At 37.3% G+C, this 22,216-nt stretch overlaps 1 protein-coding gene across 1 annotated transcript in view; it reads right to left on the bottom strand.

Annotated features, from left to right (window-relative positions):
• The window catches only part of ADAMTSL1 (ADAMTS like 1), a 453,014-nt gene that overhangs the window by 396,478 nt on the left and 34,320 nt on the right, over positions 1–22,216 (bottom strand). The window contains exon 2 of the mRNA XM_024760471.1: positions 21,994–22,121. Within this exon, the coding sequence (XP_024616239.1) occupies positions 21,994–22,121 (128 nt within the window). The remainder of the gene's footprint in view (positions 1–21,993; positions 22,122–22,216) is intronic.

The raw sequence follows: 22,216 nt of genomic DNA, 5'->3' as shown, positions 1-22,216 counted from the left end.
TTCTGTTTTGCCTTCTTTCTGTTGTTTCACTTATATTTTTATTTTTTGTAATACATTTTTTATTTTTCTAATTTTATTGTATTTTTATTATTTGTTATTTTTCTGCTCCTTTTTGTTTGTTGCCTTTTGTTTTTTTTGTCATGCTGCACAGCTTGCGGAATCTTGGTTTCCAGGCCAGGGGTCGGGCCTGAGCTTCTGTGGTGGGAGCACGGAGACCAAACCACTGGATTAACAGAGAACCTCAGGCCCCAGGGAATACTGATCAGTGTGAGGTCTCCCAGTGGTCCTCATCAGGGCACCAAGACCCCACTCTACCCAACTGCCTGCAAACTCCAGTGCTGGACGCCTCAGGCAAAACAAGCAGTAAGACAGGCATACAGCCCCACCCATCAAAAAAATGAGACAACAAAAGAATATGTTACAGACGAAGGAGTAAAGATCAAATAAAAGACCAAATAAATGAAGAGGAAATAGGCAACCTACCTGAAAAAGAACTCAGAGTAATGATAGTAAAGATGATCCAAAATCTTGGAAGTAGAATGGAGGCACAGATTGAGAAAATACAAGCAATGATTAACAAGGACCTAGAAGAACTAAAGAACAAACAGTGAGGAACAGCACAATAACTGAAATGAAAAATACACTAGAAGGAATCAATAGCAGAATAACTGAAGCAGAAGAACAAATAAGTGAGCTGGAAGACAGAATGGTGGAAATAACTGCTGAGGAGCAGAATAAAGAGAAAAGAGTGAAAAGAAATGATGACAGTCTCAGAGACTTCTGGGACAATATTAAACACACCAATATTTGAATAATAGGGGCCCCAGAAGAAGAACAGAAAGAGAAGGGGTCTGAGAAAATATTTGAAGAGATTATAGTTGAAAACTTCCCTAACATGAAAAGGGAAATAGCCACTAAAGTCCATGAATTGCAGAGACCCAGGCAGGATAAACTCAAGGAGAAACATGCCAAGACACATATTAATCAAACTAACAAAAATTAAATTCAAAGCAAAATATTAAAAGCATCAAGGTAAAAGCAACAAATAACATACAAGGGGATCCCCATAAGTTTATCAGCCGATTTTTCAGGAGAAACTCTGCAGGCCAGAAGGGAGTGGCAGGACATATTTAAAGTGATGAAAGGAAAAAACCTACAATGAAGATTACTCTACCCAGCAAGGATCTCATTCAGATTCGATGGAGAAATCAAAAGCTTTACAGACAAGCAAAAGCTAAGAGAACTCAGTAGCACCAAACCAACTTTACAACAAATGCTAAAGGAACTTCTCTAGGCAGGAAACACAAGAGAAGAAAAAGAACCGCAAACCCAAAACAATTAACAAAATGGTAATAGGAACATACATATTGATAATTACCTTTAATGTACATGCAACCAAAACACACAGACTGGCTGAATGGATACATAAACAAGACCCATCTATACGCTGTCTACAGGAGACCCACTTCAGACCTAGGGACACGTACAGACTAAAAGTGAAGGGATGGAAAAGGATATTCCATGAAAATGGAAATCAAAAGAAAGCTGGAGTAGCAATACTGATATCAGATAAGATAGATTTTAAAATAAAGATTGTTACAAGAGACAAAAAAGACACTACATAATGATCAAAGTATTAATCCAACAAGAAGATAGAACAATAATAAATATTTCTACACCGAATACGGGAGCATCTCAATACATAAGGCAAAAGCTAACAGCCATAAAAGGGGAAATCTACAGTAACACAATGAAAGTGGGGGACTTTAACACCCCACTTAAACCAATGGACAGAGCATCCAGACAGAAAATAAATAAGGAAACACAGGCTTTAAATGACACATAAGACCAGATAGATTTAATTGATATTTACAGGACTTTCCACCTGAAAGTGGCAGTTCTTCTCACATGCACATGGAACACTCTCCAGGATAGATCACATCTTGGGGCACAAATCAAGCCTCAGAAAACTTAAGAAAATTGTATCAAGCATGTTTTCTGACCACAACACTATGAGATTAGAAATCAATTACAGGAAAAAGAAAACTGTAAAAAACACAAACACATGGAGGCTAAACAATACGCTACTAAATAAACAAGTGAAGACATCAAAGAGGAAATAAAAAAATACATAGAAACAAATGACAATGAAAACACAACAACGCAAAACCTATGCAATGCAGAAAAAGAAGTTCTAAGAGGGAAGTGTGTAGCAATTCAATCTCACCTCAAGAAACAAGAAAAATCTCAAAAAAAAAAATAAAATCTAACCTTACACTTAAAGGAACTAGAGAAAGAAGACAACGAACAACAAAATAACCCAAGGGAAAGAAATCATAAAGATCAGAGTAGAAATAAATGAAATAGAAACAAGGAAAACAATAGAAAAGATAATAAAACTAAAAGCTGGTTCTCTGAGAAGATAAACAAAATTGATAAACCTTTAGCCAGACTCATCAAGAAAAAAAGGGAGAGGACTCAAATCAATAAAATGAGAAACAAAAAAGGAGAAATTACAACTGACACCGCAGAAATACAAAGGATCACAAGAGAGTACTACAAGCAACTATATGCAAATAAAACGGACAACCTGGAGGAAATGGACAATTCTTGGAAAGGTACAACTTTCCAAGACTGAGCCAGGAAGAATTAGAAAATATAAACAGACCAATCGCAAGTAATGAAATTGAAAGTGTTATCAAAAATCGTCCATGAAAAGAAGTCCAGGACCAGATGGCTTCACAAGTGAATTCTAACAAACATTTAGAGAAGAGCTAACACCTATCCTTCTCAAACTCTTCCAAAAAAATTGCAGAGGGAGGAAAACTGCCAAACTCGCTCTACAAGGCCACCATCACCCTGATACCAAAACCAGACAAAGATATCACAAAAAAGAAAATTACAGACCAATATCACTGATGAACATAGACATAAAAGTCCTCAACAAAATTCTAGGAAACAGAATCCAACAACACATTAAAAGGATCATACACCATGACCAAGTGGGATTTATCCCAGGGATGCAAGGATTCTTCAATATATGCAAATCAATCAATGTGATATACCATATTAACAAACTGAAGAATAAAAACCATATGATCATCTCAATAGATGCAGAAAAAGCTTTTGACAAAATTCAACACCCATTTATGATACAAACCCTCCAGAAAGTGGGCATAGAGGGAAGTTACCTTAACATAATGAAGGCCACATATGAGAAACCCACAGCAAACATCGTTCACAATGGTGAAAAACTGAAAGCATTTCCTCTAAGATCAGGAACGAGACAAGGATGTCCACTCTCACCACTATTATCCAACAGTTTTGGAAGACCTAACCATGGCAATCAGAGAAGAAAAAGAAATAAAAGGAATCCAAATTGGAAAAGAAGGAGTAAAACTGTCACTGTTTGCAGATGACATGATACTATACATAGAAAATCCTAAAGATGCCACCAGAAAACTACTAGAGTTAATCAATGAATTTGGTAAAGTTGCAGGGTGCAAAATAAATGCACAGAAATCTCGTGCATTCCTATATACTAACAATGAAAGATCAGAAAGAGAAATTAAGGAAACACTCCCATTTACCATCATAACAAAAAGAATAAAATACCTAGGAATAAACCTACCTAAGGAGGCAAAAGACCTGTATGCAGAAAACTATAAAACACTGATGAAAGAAGTCAAAGATGACACAAACAGATGGAGAGATATATCATGTCCTTGGATTGGAAGAATCAATATTGTGAAAATGACAATACTACCCAAAGCAATCTACAGATTCAGTGCAATCCCTATCAAACTACCAATGGCATTTTTCACAGAACTAGAACAAAACATTTTACAATTTGTATGGAGACACAAAAGACCCCGAGTGGCCAAAGCCATCTTGAGAAAGAAAAACGGAGCTGGAGGAATCAGGCTCTCTGACTTCAGACTATACTACAAAGCTACAGTAATCAAGACAGTATGGTATTGGCACAAAAAAAGAAATATAGATCAATGGAAGAGGATAGAAAGCCCACAGATAAACCCAAGCACCTACGGTTACCTAATCTATGACAAAGGAGGCAAGACTATACAATGGAGAAAAGACAGTCTCTTCAATAAGTGCTGCTGGGAAAACTGGACAGCTACATGTAAAAGAATGAAATTAGAACACTCCCTAACACCATACACAAAAATAAACTCAAAATGGATTAAAGGCCTGACACTATAAAGGCCTGACACTATAAAACTCTTAGAGGAAAACATATGAAGAAACACTCTTTGTCATAAATCACAGCAAGATCTTTTTTGACCCACCTCTTAGAGTAATGAAAATAAAAACAAAAATACACAAATGGGACCTAATGAAACTTAAGAGATTTTGCACAGCAAAGGAAAGCATAAAGAAGACGAAAAGACAACCCTCAGAATTGGAGAAAATATTTGGATTAATTTCCAAATTATATAAACAGCTAATGCAGCTCAGTATAAAAAAACCCAAACAATCCAATCAAAAAATGGGTGGAAGACCTAAATAGACATTTCTCCAAAGAAGACATACAGATGGCCAAGAGGCACATGAAAAGATGCTCAACATCACTAATTATTAGAGAACTGCAAATATAAACTACAATGAGGTACCACCTCACACTGGTCAGAATGGCCATCATCAAAACATCTACAAACAATAGATGGTGGAGAGAGTGTGGAGAAAAGGGAACCTTCTTGCACTTTTGTTGGGAATGTAAATTGATGCAGCCATTATGGAGGACAATAAGGAGGTTCCTTAAAAAACTACAAATATAACTACAGTATGACTCAGCAATTCCATTACTGAGCATATACCCTGAGAAAACCCTAATTCCCAAAGACGCATGCACCTCATTGTTCATTGCAGCACTATTTACAATAGCCAGGCCATGGAAACAACCTAAATGCCCATCGACAGAGGAATGGATAAAGAAGATGTGGTACATATATAGAATGGAATATTAGCTGTAAAAAAGAACGAAATTGGGTCATTTGTAGAGATGTGGATGGACTTAGAGTGTGTCAGAATGAGAAGAACAAATATCATATAATAACGCATATATGTGGAATCTAAAAAAGTGGTACAGATGAACCTATTTTCAGGGCAGGAATAGAGACACAGACATAGAGAACAGACGTGTGGACACAGCAGTGGAAGGGGAGGGTGGGATGAATTGGGAGATTAGGACTGACATAAATACACTACCACGTGTAAAACAGATAGCTAGTGGGAACCTGCTGTAGAGCACAGGGAGCTCAGCTCGGTGCTCTGTGATGACCTAGATGGGTGGGATGGGGGAGGGGACGGGAGGGAGGTCCAAGAGGGAGGGGATATATGTATACATATAGCTGATTCACTTCGTTGTACAACAGAAACTAACACAATATTGTAAAGCAGCTATACTCACCACCACCACCCCCCACAAAAAAAAGCTGAGCTGGGAGAGTACCGTCATCCCGAGTCTGTCTGTTACTGCTCATTTGAGATAAGCCTTAAGAAGACTCTGATTCCCAGGAAATGTGACTCTTCGTTCCTGCCGTCTACAATTTGATGTCTTCAAAAAAAATTCTATCCCACACACCAGTCTCCCAATACCAGAGAATCCAAGTTTATAAGGGCAATCATAAGGCAGACAGGTACACCCTTTCAATTTTCTGTTCCCACACTGATTTGCTGTCCTTCAAATACTGGCACTTTTCAAAACTACAAAATCACCCTCATTTTAGATAAATGTATCATATTCTATATAAAGAACTGTTACTTTCAATCTCAGTTGGACTTTAGCCACTTTTTGATCAGTGGTTCCTGCAGAAATAAAACTATTAAGAAGACAAACAAACAAACACAAAACACAGCAAAGAAAAAACCACTTGCCACCATTTCCAAAGTACATCCTGTAATTGTCTAACACCTAATATTGATTTGCAAATAATTTAATTCTGCTCCTGAGTTAAGTCTTCCCTTCACTGTATTGCATTACTTTTTGAGTGAGAGCTTATTTAATTTGAGTGAAATATGATAGTAAAGTGGTAATGTTTGAGTTTGGAAAAGTCCTTGTTATTAAAAGACACTATCAAATTGTGGACAATAATATTAATACTAACATCTACTATATATTGAATGTCTGCTATAGGTATCTGGTCCAGTATTAGGTATTCTGTACACACTATCTCTAAGTTTCCAACAACTGGAAGGCTTTATTATTCCCACTTAATAGGTAAGAAAACTGAGGCTGAGAAAGACTAGGAGGCTGAAAGCCATATACCTACTCAGGAAAGAGAGAACCAGGGATTGGAACTCAGGTGTGTCTAACTCTAAAGCATATACAACAACGATAATAATACAAAAGGAGCAAGATGTACTCAAGACGTGGAAAATCCTAACACTAGATTAAACCTCGGAGGCTGAGCCTGGGGGTTAACTGCCCCTTATTTTCCACATCAGTACATAACCTGCTTCTCAATTCTGGTAAAGCCAGCAAGTAAATGACATCTAGATACACACTGTACATTGGGAACAACTCCAAGAGAGCCACACTCATCGGTAAAGTGTAATGTGAAAGAACTTCAGGGCAGGAAAGTTTGTATTTTTGAAAGTTCAAGTTTGTTAAAGCGGAATGTAAATTTTACTTAAATAACAAAGTGACTATTCCACCGCAAGGATTTTAACTCTTGCCAAGCATGAATTTCTTCATTGAAGGCATTTATCTAGGCATAAAAGCCTCATCTGAGAATTATGCAGTAAAAAATATTTTCTTCTGTTTTTTAAAAAAAAAAATCTTAAAAAAACAGTTAACATAAAACAGCTGAAAGATTTTCTTCACATTTTAACAAAATAAAATTCACCGCTGGAAATGAAAACAAACATTAGAAATTTCAGCCCAAAATGGTTTCTGGGGAAAGTTATAGGCCACCAATAACAAAGGATTTAAGTAAGTGCCTCTGCTCAATGAAAACTATGAAACAGCTACAGGACTATATTTAGTGAGTTAAATATTGTACCGATTAATAAATAAGAAACTGGTGCAAGTATAAAAGAACAAAATATAAATAAAAATATATTTTAAACCAAATTTGTACAGAAATTTCCTTATTTATATCAGCTCTTTACTCCTAACCAGTCATTTATTAATTTTGGCTTAGTTCCTTTTCTCAAAAAAGGAAATCACCTAAACATCAAGCTATCATTTGTGAATTATTTTAATTCACTTATAATGAGATTAGTATAGGCTTGAAGCATACTTTATTGGTCTCTAATTAACACATAACAAACCATCCAAACTCTTCCAATACTTAACATCCTGATGTTATCTTAGCTTCTATTACCATAATTTAACAACCTTAGAAGAGATGAACTGCCATGGAAAATTAAAAGCTCTCTTTCGAGGCTTTAGCCATTTGTTGGCTTTTTTCCTCCCTGCTTACATAAATCTTTAAAAGAGGAAGGTATATTCGACTCATCTCTCATTAAGAATAAAAAAAGGATCTGGTAAATACAACAATTTAAATTAAAAGTTCTTCACATCTCCTCTCTAAGCAAACAGATCCTTCTGGTGACGCAACCAGACTCATCCTTGGTGTTAGTGAACCGTTACAAGAAAATCTGATAAATGTGTATATTAAATGCCAGAGTTCTTAAGGACAATTGCACTTGTGTTAGGCTCATGAAGCTTTGCCTTTGATTTTCAAAAACCAAAGGGTGCTGCTAAGTAAGAACAGGTTACTGTATTTCTCTGAGTACCTCCTGCCTTTCAAATACAGACTCATGGGCAAAGAATTTTGAAGTAAGACAGTCCATCTGCTTATCTCTCTCTCTTTTTTTGGTCATCCAAAAGGACACTCTGAGCTTTTTACAAGAGAACAGACACAAAACCATGTCAGCAATTTACGCCAGAAGGACTCTGGGTCCTTTAGACCACGGGTCCGAAAATGATCATGAATCGGACAAGACCAGCAGAGTGAGAGCCTCAGCTGGGACTTCACGGAATACTGGAACACTGTTTTCCTCCTTCACTTCAAGCGAGCCTTTCAGTACGCATGGGAGCCATAGTGCAGGAGGGTGTCCCTAAGGAGCCGGTGAAGATACTTTGCCATTTCTAGGGCTTTTTACAAAGACCTCAAGAGGAATAAAAAATTCTGAGAACACTCAAGAGAAAGAAGTGCAAATGCACTGCTGGGCTGCTTTTCACGTTCCATGACATATTATCGTAACAGTTTCTTTCGGGAAAGAAAACTTGATACCAATGAACTTGGTCATTAAAAAGGAAGCTATATGAACCTGCGGACATGGTGTGTAAAGCTATCCTCAGATGCTCACTACCCTAATCTGGGGGTCAAACTGGATGCTGAAAACCTAGGGGCTAGAACTGGAGCCCGTTCTGGAGCACCACAGACAGTTAGTAGTGGTCTTGCTTTGCACAGGGAGAAAAGGAGTTAGAAGACATGCCATCCCTGTGCACCTCCTAAGTCCCGAGTTCTCATTTTCCCCTTAACTCTCTCTGTCTCACTCTTGTGCTTAAGAAAGTCATTCTTTAATGCTCTACATTTTATTCCACGTTTAAAATAATTATTTAATTCTAATTTAGAAGGTCTTTCATGAGAATCAAAATGAGCCTTTTTCATGTGGAAACTTTGTGTGGCACTTGGTCCCAACAGGATGAGTCGATTCAGCACTGTCCCTTCTTCAAAAAGTAACTACGTAAAAACAGAGAGTAGAATGGTGATTACCAGGGCCTCGGAGGCATGGGAATTGGGGAGATGTCCTTTAAGGGTATGAACTTGCAACTAGTAGATAAATAAGTCTTGGAGATTTAATGCACAGCCTAGTGATTATAGACAACAAGACTATATTGTAAACTTGAAAGTTGCTGAGACACTAGATCTCAATTGTTCCCACTACAAAAAAAGAAAGAATAATTATGTGACATGATAGTAGCATTAGCTAATACTAAAGTGATAATCATATTGCAATATATACATGGATCAAATCAACTCACATGCCTTACACTTACACAATGTTATATGGTCAATTATATCTCAATAAAAAAGTATCTACACATGACTATGCTTATATTGTATATTCATTATATATCTCTGAATAACTGGAGACGTCCTAGTATGCATCCCTACTTATTTATTAACATTAATAGATTTGAAGTATTTTTAACAAACATTTAATGAATGTATATTGACTCTGAACATGAATCCCATTCTACCCACACCGATCCCCCTGAATAGTCACGTGCTCCCAGACAACCACCTATGTCAAATAAGAAATTTACTTACAAGAGTCTACATAACAAATAATGTTTAATCTGGTATCACTTGCTTATGAAAAACTTATCTTAAATGTTAAAGGTGTCTTGGACCTTCTTCCTGGTAAACTTTTCTTTTTCCATTTGAGGTTAAAGCTCCTTCATTAGACAAAGCCGCCAAAATTCTAGGAGTAATGTATCCCCAACACACATACGACCTCCAGTGGAAAAGTGCCTTTGAAACAAGGACACAGACGTCTTTGGTACTATGGGACTTACAAATGCAAGCATAAAAAATATCTCCCTGCTTAAGCATTTAGTTGAAAGGTCCCTGAATGTCATATAGGATGCCTATTTGTTTTGCACTGCCTCTTCTGCATGTGATGTATCACGTGGCTCAAACAGATTAGTGCTAAGGGAGAGTTTTGTTTTTTTTTTCTGGCTAGATAGATAAGCAAGCCAAACTATTATGACAACTTGATAAATGTAGCTTTTGAAAATGCTTTCTGTTGTAATAATACAGCAAACAACAAGGAGGCACGCGGCCAGGCGTCATCCATCAGTAGGTGAGCTGGCGGGGAACAGACCAGACCCTGGTGTCACACCAGTTCTTCCTGATCTGCTAGGGGCTCTAATGTGGCCTAAGGACCCAAAAGAACACTTGGCCTGAAAGCTGAATTTAAAAAGCAATTTTAAAAAGAAGAAGGGGTAACGGAATCCCACACTGAAAAACGGTGCCATAAATTGAGTCCGCGATGTGAAAGTGTTTCTTTGGCATAGGTGACATATTTTTGTAACATTAGTTTTACAATTCAACACTTCTGCTCTATACTAGTCTCTCATTATAGAAAACATTCTGAATGCTGTGCCAGCTTGGAGACTCTGATTTGTGTATACAGAGAGAGTTACTAAAACTGAATGTGTAGACCAAATCCAGTATAAATGGAAACCACATAGGTTTAGGAAAAACATTCTAAGATGACATCTTCTCTGTTGTTTGATCTTCTCTTGACCATAGGGAACTGTACTTTTACAGATTCCTGAGCAGCAGCTTAGAGGCTGCAGAGCTGTTCAATTAAAATATAGATACACATGAGGATACTACGGACTGAATTTTGGAGTTTGGCCTGTGAGTTTCAAATTGGTCTATTTGCTATTATGAGTGTCTGGTATGTTCTAAATTACAACTAGAAAAACCAGTGCCAATTTCTTTTCCCAAACAAGTATGATTTTACATATCTCTGCCTGTTCTTCAAAGACAGACATGCTACAACAAAGCATTGAGTTCTCACAAATATCGGCTAGGGTTATGAAAATGAGGAGGGTGCTCATGTAATCAAAAGAGAAGAAAGCAAGAACAGCGACACTGGAAACCACAGTGATCATGCCCAGCTTCTAATAAAACCAGAAACTGCCCCAAGCAGACTGCTCAGATAATCTAATGAGACAACATACAACACGCAATCTCAAAGTGAAGATGAGCCCCTGGGCAGGACGTTCTGGTTCACAAATTCTGGTGGAATGCTTTCTGATTTACAGTCACTTCACACATTTATTGAGCATCCAATCGGAACCAGTACTAAGCCAAGGCATTGTGAAAGGTACAAAAATGAGGATTCCTCTGACCCTTCTCAAAGCTATAATTTAGTTGTAAAAAAATCCACAAGTCCAAAGAGAACACATATCAGTATAATGTAGCATCAACAGCTAATGGGCATGGTCTGGATACTAAATATGGAGGTATTAGACAAAGGGACCGACTGATGAGAGACAGAAGTAACTTACAAAGGTAATTATCTTAGGAGGGGTGTCCGGTACGGGCCATACAAGTCCCAAGAGGGTGATGGGAGAAAGGAGAATTCAAAACACAACCTTCCCTCCCAGCTCCTGCTTCCTAAAGTATGGCAGTAGGTTACTGGCTCCCACAGTCCATTCGGTCAATTCACCCAGCACTGACTGAGTACCTGCTATGCAAAACAGGAAGACATAAAGAAAAGCAAGATAAAACCTGTGCCCATCGTGCTGACAGTCTAGTGGGGGACAGGGTCTTATAAATAACTATAACACAAGCCAGGGTAGGTAAAAGTGATTAAAAGTGGTGCAAACATAGTGCCTTAGAAATATAGCAAAGTGAGACTAGGGGCCACTACTGGAGGTTACTTTAAATAACACTGAGGGTTTGTGGGCATGGGCAGTGCGAGGCGTTGTAGGAAGGGGGCTCATCAGGAGAAAAGGCACAGAGTCAGCAGCATGGCCATCAGTTGAAAGGATCAGGACACAGGCCTTCAGCCACCCAGGATACTTTTCACTTTTAGAAAATGTATTTTTGGTTACTTGCTTTTCTCCTTTGCAGTCCCTCTGTGTGATCTCTGAGCTCCAGTGCCCAGTGAAGCATGGTTTACTGTTAGCATTCCACAAGCATTTATTGAGAAGTGCAAGGAAGGAAGGAAGGAAGGAAGGAAGGAGGGAGGGAAGGAAGGAAGGAAGGAAGAAAGGAGTAGAACAGAAGGAAATGCTATAAGGATAATTTCAGGTTGCAAAGAATTTTTGGCCTCATATTTGCTCCAATTTTTGAACCTGAAACCCAATTAAAATCTTTCTACAATAAACCAAAGATGAAAAGTTTAAAACGAAACTAAATAGCTACCAAAGGAAAGAAACTTTGGCTCTTTTCTACGGACATGTTTATTTTCACATATTTACTCAAAGTTGTATTTGTCACCGCAATGCATTTGTTCCCTCTGAAAGAGGGCGAGGGGTGGGGGCCCTGGGGATTGCTGCCTTTGGCTAGAGATCCACCAGCAGGAAGGACATGTACTTTATAACACATACACACATGCCATAAGATTTGCAAATGATCTTACATTTGCTCCGGACGTGTACTTTATAACACATACACACATGCCATAAGATTTGCAAATGATCTTACATTTGCTCGGTAGCCAAAAGAGGCAAAGAATGAGAATAAAAACAAATGTGTTTTAGCAACATCAAGTCCAACTTTTCCATCTTCCCCACGAGGAAAATGTGTATCATGAAATTCTAGGACTCTCACAATCTCACCCCATACAGCCCTGGAACTGGGAATTTATGAATTACTTTGGCTAGAGACAAAAGTTCTTCAATCTGCCCGTTATCACCCAGATGTCCACTGCAAAATGAGGGCCTGGAGAATCATAACATTTTTCTTTAAAACCATTCATATTCAGAGCAGTTTTAGACTCCTCTTCCTCTCTAACAGCAAAATGGGTCACACATTCGATTTGGAGTTGAAGGGCGCCTTAGACATTCTTTCAATATAAACATTTGTTGAACACCTATTCTGTTCCTGGCACTGTCCACTTGACATCGTAGATGAGCCACCTAAATCCCAGAGAAACTGAGAACCTAATCCTACGTCACACAGCTAGAAAAGAGTGGGGTCAATATTCAAAATTAGTAGTTTGATAAAAAAAAAAAAAAGGGATAATCCACAAAATAGGATAAAGTTTCTATCAGAGGCAATGAAATACAGGGTTTTTCTTAAGAGTCAGGTTCCCAAATAGGTGACTGTTTCCCATAGGAAAGGATCTCTATCTTGACTAATGAGTCCTACCCCAAAGCCAAGGTAGAGCTTGGCCCTGAAGCTATTTGAGCTTGGCATGTGTAGTTACGGGCTTCAGCTGATGATCACACATAAATATGATGTTACTTAGCATTCTGTACTTATTTTTTTCTGTCTCTAGGTAAAGTATCCATTCCCCAATGTATGTAATTCTGGTATCTCTCTTTTTTTTTCCTCTTAATATCTTGTGTTCTTTTATTTCAATCTCTCTCTCTCCCGCTCTCACAAACACACACGCACGCACACACGCAGGCGCACACCCTTTCGTCCCTTTATCCCGCACCCCCCATCCCCAGTGGTTGAAACTAAGCAAAACAGAGTTAGATAAACTCCTCTCTTCTATTGTATTGATACAAACTGGGATCAAACAGATGAAATAGAATTCGAGGAAGTCTTTCTTTTTTTAGGGGGACAGGGAAAATGATAGATGCTGAATTGAAGGTGGAAAGTTAAACTCTATGGTTAAGGAATTTAATGAAATTGAGGGAAAGTTGATCTCAGAGAATTTGCATAAACCACCCCAGTCACTGGGAATTCACTTAGTCAGTCACTAACAACCTGGAGGTTTAAAGGGTCATATCTATAAGCTTAATAATGGAATGGAAGAAAATTTCAGAAACCACGAAGTCTATTCACCTAACTTAGGGCAAGGTTGATCTTGAGTAATACTAGACAAGTGGAGAACTACACAGAAAGGTTATTGCTGTAGCTCACAGGAGTACAGAGGAAATCACTACTTTTATTGTCCTGACATGCTAGTGTCCATGACTTTTCCTCCCACACTGCAGATTAAGTCATTCTATAAAAACCTGAATGAGGAAGTTAAACATTAAGAAATCTCTTTATCAGAAAATATCTTCTTTTCTTCATAACCCCAACCTCTAAATTCTCAGAAAGCTGGAGACAAACGTCATCATTTCACTATCATGCCCTCCAATAGAGCAGCAATTCTAACACTGGATACACATTAAAGTCACTTGGAGAGCTTTTACAAAATTACTGATGGCAGGGCTCCAACCCCAGAGATCCTAATTTAATTGGTCTTCAGTGGAGCCCAGATATTTGTATTTTTAATAAAGCTTTCCAGGTGACTCTAAAGTACAGCCGGGGTTAAGAACCAGCGCTACAGATGTATTACCTATTTACAGAACTGGGGGAAATTCTCTTAGTTCTTAAAATATCTTGCAACTATAATCAGTAGAAACTCAATATAATCAGTAGAAACTTAATAATATGATAAGTTCCCAACAGCAAATTCTTGTCCCTTGGGCTTTATATCCTTAGTTACACCTAGAAATTTGCCTAATACATAGTAGATGTTCAATAAACATTTATTAAATGAATGCATGAAAACTGAGATTCAGTCTTAAAGATCATATGTTTCTGAGAATTTGTTCATTTTTTTCTAGGTTATCCTATTTTTTGGCATATAATGGTTCATAATAGTCTCTATCACCCTTTTAATTTCTGAAGCATCCATTGTAATATCTCCTCTTTCATTTCTGATTTTATTTATTTGCATCTTCTCCCTTTTTTCCCCCTCAGTCTGGCTAAGGTTTTGTCAATTTCATCTTTTCAAAAAACAAACTCTCAGTTTAGTTGATCTTTTCGATTGTTTTTCTATTCTCTATTTGATTTATTTTTGCCCTAGTTGTTATTATTTCTTTCCTCTGCTAACTGTGGGCTTAGTTTGTTCTCCTTTTTCTAGTTCAGGCCAATAATAAACAAAAATATTGAAGTGGTAATCTAAAACTTCCTGACAAAGAAAAGCCCAGGACCAGATGGCTTCACAGGTGAATTCTACCAAATATTTTAAAAATAATTAATGCCAATCTTTCTTAAACTCTTCCAAAAAAACAGAAGAGGGAATACTTTCAAACTCAGAGCCTGAACAAGAAAAACAAAGCTGGAGGCATCACATTTCCTGATTTCAAACTGTATTACAAAGTTATAGTAATCAATATACTACGTTACTGGGACAGAAACAGGCCTATAGACCAATGGAACAGAATAAAGAGCCTGGAAATATACCTGTGCTTATACAGTCAACTAATATTTGACAAGGTGCCAAGAACACACAATGGTGAAAAGATAGTCTCTTCAATAAATGGTATTAGGAAAATTGGATAGCCACATGCAGAAGAATTAAACTGTACCCTTATCTCACACCAAGTACCAAAAATTAACTCAAAATAGATGAAAGACTTAAATATAAGTCTTTAAACTGTAAAACTACTAGAAGAAAACATAGGAAAAAAGCGCCTTGACACTGGTCTTAGCAACAATTTGGTCATGACAGCAAAAGCACAGGCAACTAAGACAAAATTTGACAAGTGAAGTTGCATCAAGCTAAAAAGCTTCTGTACAGCAAAGGAAACAATCAACAGAGTGAAAAGCCAACCTACCTAGTAGAAGAAAATATTTGCAAACCATATGTCTGACAAGGGGTTAATATCCAAAATATAGTTTTTAAAAACTCATATAACTCAAGAGTAAAAAAAAAAATCCCAAATAACCCAATTTTAAAAATGGCCAGAGGACCTGGATAGACATTTCTCAAAAAAAGACATACAAGTGGCCAAAAGATACATGAAAAAATCTTCACCATCACTACCATCAGGGAAATGCAAATCAAAACCACAAGGAGATATCACTCATATCTGTTAGAATGGTTATCATCAAATAGATAAGTGGGAGAGGATGTAGAGAAAAGGGAGCCTTATGCACTGGTGATGGAAATGTAAATTGGTAAAGGCATTATGAAAAGCAGTATGGGGATTCCTCAAAAAATTAAAAATAACAGTATATGACCCAGCAATTTCACTACTGGGTGTTGTATATCCAAAGGAAATGAAATCTGGGTCTCGAATAGGTATATACCTGTGTTCATTGTAGCATCATTCATAACATAGCCAAGATATGAAAACAACTTAAAGGTCCCTTGATGAATGAATGCATAAAGAAAATGTGGTATGTACATACAATGGGGTATTATTTAGTCTTAACAAAATGGGAATCCTGCCATTTGTGACAACATAGATGAACCTGAAGGACATCATGCTGCGTGAAATAAGCCAGACACAGAGAGACAAATACTGAATTATCCTGCTTACGTGTGGGATCTAAAACAGTAAGACTCATAGAAGCAGAGAGCAGAATAGTGGTTGCCAGGTGCAGAGGAGAGGGCGGAAATGAGGAGATGTTGGTCAAAGGGGACAATGTTTCAGTTATGCAAGATGAATGCGTTCTGAAGACCTAAAGTACAGCATGGTAATGACAGTTAACAATGCTGTATTGCATACTTGAAATTTGCTAAGAACATAGATCTTGAATCTTCTCAACACACACACACACACACACACACACTATGGAGATGGGACGGATATGTTACTTAGCTTGATTGTGGTGATCTTTTCACAATGTATACGTTTATCAAAACATCAAGTTGTACACCTTGAATATATATTAGTTTTACATGTCAAAGATCCCTCAATAAAGTAGTTTAAAAAAAAGAAAACTGAGTAGAAATAAAAAACTTCAGAAAAGCTACTGAACAAACCAAATAAGGAATTTTTAAATAAACAGAAAAAGACAGCCAAGAGTTATAGATTCCCAATATGGCTAGTAAAGGTTATGGACACTAAACACATTTCCACCATCTTTTATTTCAACAAACAGGTTTATGGGACAAACCAGGCCATAAATTGGTCCCAAACATTCAGTCATTGGCCTTAGTGTATTTTCCTCCTGAAAGAACATCAGATCTTGGAACAAAACATCCCTCTAAGATATATGACCTGGAATATTAGAAGTCCTGGTAATACATTTAGAATAGGCTTTGACCCAAAAAGTTAAAGGAAGGCAACTGCAAACTCTTAAACATATATCCAAAAATGTGAAATCTCCTCTAACACAATGAAAAGATCACCTCATATAAATGACATGACTAGTCAGACTCATTCTGAACTTGTATATCTTTCTGTTAAACAAACCTCAAACATTTCCAAGGAAAACAAGGCTGATAACACGCAACGTTTGATGAAGAATAACAGATAAATCTTGCTTTGGGGCTCACTTGTGCTGCAAGTCCTAAAACCTCTTAAGTCTTGTGAACCTTAATTGGATGTTATGACAGAGATGAGGTGACTTTAAAAGAAAAAACATCTGTTTAAGAAGCCAAATCTTAACATTAAAATTTTCCTTTTGGTATTTATTATTATACACCAAATCTTAAAATATTTCTTTCAGTATTTATTGTTATGCAGTGTATAAATTATTTGCTAATTAAAGCTTATATTCATGTAAGTATCAATATTATTATGGGAGAAAAGTTGTATTTGCAATTAAAAAAAAATCAGAGGAGTTAGCTTATTTTCCCTTAGCACAATTATTATGAAATGACAAGTTTGAATAATCTTCCCCATTCCTGTGAGATAATCTTCCTTGGGATATTTATTTTAATTTTTTTGCACTTATATTGATAACATTCTGGCAGCCACATCCCTTTGGAATAATATCACAATCTTAACTTTTTTAGGCACCTCTACAGTGTGATGATTTTTATCTCTTGTTCATCTAATAATTTTGTTCAACTCAAAAAATTTTTATTCGACTCAAGAATTCAATTCAAAACTTAGTAACTTGTTACAATGTTTCCATCCTTTATAGGTTTGCCTCTTTTTTTTTGTTATTTGGATATCTATGAAGTCAACGAGTATTTCGTTTAATCAGTTGGGATTTAACAAAATATTCGTACTGTTAATGTATTAAATACCTATTGTATTAATTTATTAATCCATAGTATTAATTAGTCTGGAGATTAATCTGGCATTTCAGAAAGTGAAAAAAGGTCATAAAAGACCTTTAAATCTTCTTCAGCCACCAATGCAAAGGCTGACACTACACTTAAGAGTATCAGCTGACTCACTCACTGCTATCTTTTTTTTTTCCTAAAAGATATCTGCACCACCATGTTCAGTGCAGCATTATTATTTTTTTAAACATCTTTATTGGAGTATCATTGCTGTACAATGTTGTGTTAATTTCTGCTGTATAACAAAGTGAATCAGCTCTACATATACATATATCCCCATATCTCCTCCCTCTCGCGTCTCCCTCCCACCCTCGCTATCCCACACACACCTCTAGGTGGTCACAAAGCACAGAGCTGATCTCCCTGTGCTATGTGGCTGCTTCCCACTAGCTATCTATTTTACATTTGATAGTATATATAAGTCCATGCCACTCTCTCACTTCGTCCCAGCTTACTCGTCCCCCTCCCTGTGTCCTCAAGTCCATTCTCTACATCTGCATCTTTATTCCTGTCCTGCCCCTCGGTTCTTCAGAACCATTTTCTTTTATTTTTGAGTCCATATATATGTGTTAGCATACGGTATTTGTTTTTCTCTTTCTGACTTACTTCACTCTGTATGACAGACTCTAGGTCCATCCACCTCCCCACAAATAACTCAATTTCGTTTCTTTTTATGTCTGAGTAAATGAGCTGCAGTTTACACATTTGACCTTGATCTTGGCACAGACCTAATATAGGGGTACATGTGATGTTAGACACATTATTCTTAAGTGCCTTACGCATCTGGAACTCCTTTCAGGCAAAAAGCTAAATGACCTGGCTGAAGACAAACCTAGAGCTCTCAGAGACACATCTTTAGTATCAAATTTTTAAAAAATATGCTTAAGTCATTTAGGTTGCAGAAGGATCATTTCCACTAAACAACACACCATACAAGGTCAACCAGACAAATGAATTTGCTAAAAGTATGATTGCAGAGTATTTAGTGGGAGAGGTGGAAAACTGGAGAGAGAAGAAGCAGCCTCTCAAGGTAGTTGGTACATTGTTTAATTCATGTGTAATAAAACAAAGGACCATCATAAAGTACAAGTAGGTAGAGTCTGTTTTTTAATTAAAAAAAATAAAAGCAGACATTATATACCACTTGGTGATTAGCAACAACTGCATTATTAGAGTTGCTCAATGAAACCTAATGGAATCTTACAGAAATTATCAAAAGTTGTAGAAAAAATTTTATACAGTGCCTTCCTTTATTGCTCAAATTAAATTTGCAGCAAAAGGCAATAATCAATGTTGCAATATCAGAAATTGGGAATATCAAGCACTGCTTACTTTCTGTGAGCCTAGAAAAAAGACAGGGGAGAAGCCAAGGAAAGGATTCTGCTCAGTATCTCCCTGTGTCAGGGCTGTTTTCCCAGCACTAAGTACTGCCAGTTGAGAATGAAGGATTTTATATTTAATGCTTGTTTATATTTTCACTGTGCTTTGCCTCCACTGATTTTTTTTTTCCAAAAGATCACTCAGAGAAGATGTTCTATACTCAGGGTTTTAACCAAGCCTCCTCCAAGCTCCCAATCCATCAGGGAACATACTTAACTCCAGAAGTTGAGCTACTGTCATCTATTCCATACAATCTGACTATTTTAGCTTCCATTACAGTTCTATCATATTGGGAATAGAATAATTATTATCTGATATCAGACCTAAATGTGACCTGTGAGATCATATCACCAGGGCTAGAAAATGGGCCTGGCAGGTTAACTCGGCAGGTGGATGGGAGTTACTTGGGCTGAATTGGAATGCTGACCATTACATTACAACACACATTCTAGTTACCAGCTGGGCCTGTAAAGACATATACATTCATAACCTCTGACCTTTCCCAAGAGTTATAAGGTGACTAAATTGAATTTGGATGCCTAAATATGGAGTGGAGAGATGAGAGAAAACTTACTAAGTCCATTAACCATTAGAAATGAATTGCCACAGAAGACCATCCATGGTAGATTGCCAAAATGGTCCCAATTCTTTACCTGCCCTACATCGCATGGCTTTCCTTGTAACATTTTTGCTCTCGCACATTGACTTTGGACTTGGCTAGGTAACTTACTTTGGCCAATGTACATCTTTTAAAAAAATTATGACAGGACTATTTATCTGCTCCCGACATATATTTTGACACCATTCTTCAACAGAGCTTGTGTTGTGAAGTGACTTTATGCTGAACTGTACTGATTCCGGTTCTCTTGAGAAAAACAACACATAGGTTGATTCAGCTGTGCAGTCACTTCTTTTATTATTTCTTTATGTTCTTACCAGATCTGGGAATGCCATCTGTTTGAAGATTTTTTTCTTTTTCTTCAAATCCCTAAAGAATAGGTGGTCCACTTCTCTCCCCATTCTTTTTTTACTTCCTATCCACACCAGTATGAGTTTACTGAATGTGTTTTTTCAATATTTGGGCGTCAAATAGAGACATATATACATTCATAATTTTAGAATTTACATTCTACTTTTTCAGTTCATTATAAATAGATGACAGCCCTGACCCAAGTAGATGACACTGACACCTCCCATAGTATCTTAATAAAATCCTAACGACTGGAGCCTTAATTTACTAGGTGACAAAAATGGTAGTTTTGAATATCACAGGACATCAATATTTGATGATTTTCCAGATGACAGACTTTCACTTGTGGTTTTAATTCATTCCTGAAGTTGTTTCTCACTCAGTACAAGGTTTTCACATCACTGAGCCAATGTGAAAGTTCCCATACATTTCTTACCAGCTTTGTGAGACACATGTTTTGGTTCATCCCTACAGAATATTCAAGCATGCTTACTTGGGCAAACTACATAATAGGAACATTCCAAAGTTGTACCTTTTGGCTTTACTGATGTGTGTTTATTATCAGTTATGGCCCAAAGTGCTATCACCATGTAGCACAGATTTAGGAAGTTTTTGATATTCATGATTAAGAGAACAGGTGAATCATTACGATGAAAGGTCTATTCTTTCTTATCGGTTCACAGATCTGGTTTGATATGAAGCTGGCCTCCAATGAAGACAGACAAACTCGCTAGTGGATTCAACCAACAGACTGATCTTCAGTGTAGACCCAAACACCAGAATGGCTAAATACCAGAATTGATCTGGTATCTTTCAAGATATGCCCATTGGCCATTTTCCCCCTGGGTATGTTATTTCCACTGGGGCCTCTCTGGAACCAAAACGATATCTAGTTATCAATGGATTCAGTGAGGAAACATCTATTGAGCTCTTAATATCTCTCAGACCCTGTGCAGACCTGGGGGATACAGAAAAAAGTAAGACCTGGACCCTGATTTCAAGAAATTCTCACTCTTATTAGAATAAGTTGACATTTTCCTGAAACTGTATCTCACCACTTTCTGCTGTTCATGTAAAGTCTAGAAGAATCAGCAGATGAATAATCTTCCCTTCTTCTGTTTCATGTTTTATTTATAATATATAGTAATTTTGATCAAACCTCTTCCTTGCCACATATAACACTTTTCACTGTCGAATAAAATCTTTCATTAAAAAAATATCACCATAGTACTTTGTATTTTATAGTTTGGAGAAAAATCTAGTCATAGACCACACAGTTCAAGAAGCACTTTTGAATTATTATTATTATTCTACGTAAAGACTTTCCATTCTAACACCTCCAGCCTTTTCCTTTCAGCTTAGGAACTGTTAGCCACTCTTACTTCCCTTTTCATCATCTCTCCCAGTGTTCATGCCCCAATTTCCACTGCAGTTCCTATTCTTCCAAACCTCGTAATATGTAAAACTCATCATTCAGGACACTGAATGACCTTGGGGAACTTCTGGTCATTATAACATCTAAAGAAACCAAATCAATATATCCTTCATTTGCAAACTACTTGGTAACATTGGAATCCAACATAATATGCGATTAACGTTAACGTTAATTTTTTTGTTACTATTGTCACCATAATTAAGATGGTACCAAAAGTATAATATGTTATGGAGCTATAGATGCTAGATCCATTTCTAATAATAAAATTTCCTTCCAGTTCTAACATGAAAACATAAGAAAATTTGCTTGGTGAATGAGATAAATTCTATATTGCTTATCATATAAGAGTATCTAAATACTTAGCTGGAGATGGTTATATTTCATTCTTTGGACCTTCCTTTCATTCCTTCATCTGGATTTGTGTGCAACAAAATGCTCTGCGTTTCTCCAAAAGTATGCCTCCAACCTGCTCCCTTGGGGCCTTGCAAAAGCTCCAGGTTGTGGGTTCAGGACTTACTTGCTGCTAAGGCAGCGCCTCAGCGAGTAGGAGGCCCCTCCACCGCAGGTGCGTGAGCACTCACTCCACGGGCCCCAGGCGTCCCACAGGCCGTCCCGGTCCTCCTCAGAGCGTGCGGTCCTGGAGCTCTGTGAGGAACGAGAGGATGGTCAGTATGAGTCCTCAGTGAATGGGGAAACGTGCGCCCTAAAGTGTGGGTGGTCTGTGTGTCTGTACATGCTGG

This window comes from Neophocaena asiaeorientalis, unplaced genomic scaffold (assembly GCF_003031525.2).
Source record: "Neophocaena asiaeorientalis asiaeorientalis breed wild unplaced genomic scaffold, Neophocaena_asiaeorientalis_V1.1 scaffold174, whole genome shotgun sequence".
In the NCBI taxonomy this organism is placed as follows: domain Eukaryota; kingdom Metazoa; phylum Chordata; class Mammalia; order Artiodactyla; family Phocoenidae; genus Neophocaena; species Neophocaena asiaeorientalis.
Note: the sequence above shows the minus strand (reverse complement) of the source record. Positions and strands in the feature narration are given on the sequence as shown.